This window comes from Merops nubicus, unplaced genomic scaffold (assembly GCF_000691845.1).
Source record: "Merops nubicus isolate BGI_N331 unplaced genomic scaffold, ASM69184v1 Scaffold48685, whole genome shotgun sequence".
In the NCBI taxonomy this organism is placed as follows: Eukaryota; Metazoa; Chordata; class Aves; order Coraciiformes; family Meropidae; genus Merops; species Merops nubicus.
In genome coordinates this window covers 307-3,159 of record NW_008608549.1, presented here as the reverse complement: position 1 = coordinate 3,159, position 2,853 = coordinate 307, and the positions used below count along the sequence as shown (strand labels likewise).

Genomic DNA, 2,853 nt, shown 5'->3' with positions numbered 1-2,853 from the left:
CCCGGGCCGGGAACGGGCCGCGCTGGAGACGGTGCTGCCCGCGCCCGCCGAGGAGTCCAACGGCACCGACAGCGCCAAGGCTCCGAAAGTGAACTGCGAGGAGAGGAACACGACGGGGATCGAGCGCTTCACGCTGCAGATCCTGAACGTGTCCCAGGTAAACAGCCCCTCCCTTTACTTCCCGGTTGCTTTGAACACGTGAGGGTGGTGGAAGGCGCCCTGTCAGCGCCGTGTGTGGATCTCTCGTGGCGTTTGACGTTGGGAATTTCCTCTGTGCTGTCAGAACAAGCATACTGGCTTTTTCTGTCACTCTGAGCAGAAAAAGATGAGGATATCTCTCAGCCCAGAGCCTGCACCTTCCATCCATGTGCCTGCAGTGAGCCACCAGCTCTCCTGCTGCCTGGATTAGTCTCTCTCCAAAACCAATGGCACTTACTCCAGTGCCTGTGTCTAGCTTGTTCCTTATAATGGTTATGTGTATAGATTTCATCATCAACTTTTCAAACAACCTTTAAAAAACACACTAAAGACAATTCTGCTTTTAAAAGGCTAAACAAACCTGCAGCCACTTGGCAGCATTCATCTGCTGCTGCCACGTGATGTGTCCTACACAGATTCCCAACCCCACTCAGCATGTGGTTGCCTGTGTGTGTTTTTCTCCTGCTCTCTCCAAGGACCTGATGGAGTTCTTGAACCCCAACAGCAGTGACTGTACCTTGGTCTTGTTCTACACCCCCTGGTGCCGTTTCTCTGCCAGCCTGGCTCCTCATTTTAATTCCTTACCTCGAGCCTTCCCCACTCTTCGCTTCCTGGCCCTGGATGCCTCTCAGCACAGCAGGTAACCCCCTCCCTCTGCTCCAGCACTGCCTCATTTCCCTGGCCAAGTTTTGGGGTTTAAAAACAGGAGTGAGGGGTTTATTTTCCTGATATAAAGCAACAATTTAATCCAGTAAAGCTGACACCACTGTGTGGTGACTATCTTTGTTTCTTCCTCCCTTTCCCTCACGCTGTGTGTTTGCTTTATGTCCACCAGTTTATCCACTAGATTTGGGACTGTGGCTGTGCCAAATATCCTCCTTTTCCAAGGAGCCAAACCAATGGCTAGGTTTAATCACACAGACAGAACGCTGGACACGCTGAAGGACTTCATTTGGAATCAAACAGGTACCTCAGTCAGCCCTGATGATGTGGCAGGAACAGGCTTTTCGGGGGCTTAGGTGGAGAGAAGGACTGAGCTCATCTTCCTGCCCAAATATTTAATTTGGGGATAAAGGCAGGAGAGCCTTGGGGTCGTGGTCAGTGCCCTGTGAGGCTGGCAGTAGCTGGAGGGGGGATTGGGTGGTTTCAGTTCTTGTGCTGGAGGAGACAGAAGGATTCTGGATTCTGTGCCCTGGTTGTTTTGGGCTTTCTGTGCTTCTGTAAAGGAAACCAAAACAGAATAAAAAAACTTACATTAGCCCTGCAAGGGCCTTTGTGAAAGGCTGGATATTATTATATTTGTTAATACAGCAGAAATACCCAAAACCTCCACAAAAAGAAAAGAAGAATTATCCCAGGCTGTGCTGTGGAAGGACAGAATGAGACTCCTATTAGGAAATACACTTAAAAATCATTATGTTTTTATGTAATTAAACTGGATGCTAAAAACACATTAACATCCAGGGACTATCTTGACAAAACTGGGACTCTTAATGTCACGTGCTCTGTAGTTGTGAGGAGCAGAACTCCAAATTGAACCTCCTCTGGATTTCATCACTGCTGATGTTGATCAGGTGCCTTCTCCTTCAGGCATAGAAGCCAGAAGCGGCGTGGCAGTGACCCAGGAGGACTGGGAGGGTCCCCTGCCCAGCGTTCTGACCAAAGGTGTAGACTGGCTGCTTCTCTTCTCTCTGCTCTTCCTGGCCAGCTTCGTCCTGTACGCCACCGTTCGCACCGAGAGCATCCGCTGGCTCATCCCGGGGCAGGAGCACGAGCATCAGGAGTAACCCGAGGCTGGGCTGACACAGGGACTGAACTTCCAGCTCCTTGGAGAAGGGGGAATCTCCGTGGACTAACAGTACAAACTGTTGAATGGGTCGTGATTTATCCTCTTGACTAAAAATCTGCTTTATTTATCAACTCCTAAATCTGTAAAAAGCGATTTTTGTGGCGATCGATGCGGTAAGTGATCAAACACAAAAACTCATGAACTGAAGTATTAAGCTGCTCTGATCAACGTAATTTTCATGGACTTTAATGTGTGTAGGTGATACAGTTTTACTGGCTCTGAGCTGGTTGGAATTTCCCACTTTGGGTGCTGGGATTAGATCCTGGTTTTCTTTCTTGCTGTGCTTTCCGAGTGCTGACTCGGTGGCAGTTCTGTGGAAGATTTGAAATAACTTCCAAAGCTCACCTCAGTGTGTGTGTGTGTGTAGACACAATTTATTGGCCACATTCCTACAGAATTAAATTGCATTCATTGTCCTTGCTGGTTTTTAAATAAATCACATTTTAAGTGTCATCTTTTAAGACGCTTTCTTACAGGACTGAAAACATGCAGCTTCTGGTGGATCACCTCCCAAAATTAGTAAGACCAGCCTTGAAAGTCATTTAAACTTTAACTGACCTGGTTGCTGAGGCTGTATAAGGAATTTATATTGGTTTTAGGCAAAATTAGTATAGAAGACTTTTTGGATAAGACCTGAACTGTTACGTTGTCTATATTATGGATTACTTGATTGCTTGGCATTTATACATGGTAGAGGCTTGCTGCAGGACCCCAGCAGGAGGCTTCAGAGTGCAAACTGAGCTAAAATGAAACAAAAATAAGATTTATTGTTCTCCAAAGAGACATATCCTGCAATGTAATTCTTC

At 47.1% G+C, this 2,853-nt stretch overlaps 1 protein-coding gene across 1 annotated transcript; it reads left to right on the top strand.

The window, feature by feature from the left end:
• Positions 1-10: 10 nt before the first annotated feature.
• Positions 11-1,985, top strand: TXNDC15 (thioredoxin domain containing 15; the record flags this gene model as incomplete). Its single annotated transcript, XM_008940274.1, has 4 exons — positions 11-157; positions 675-838; positions 1,034-1,164; positions 1,789-1,985. Coding segments are annotated over 4 exons (639 nt in total), but the record flags the coding sequence as incomplete, so codon positions are not given.
• Between the last annotated feature and the right edge of the window lie 868 nt (positions 1,986-2,853).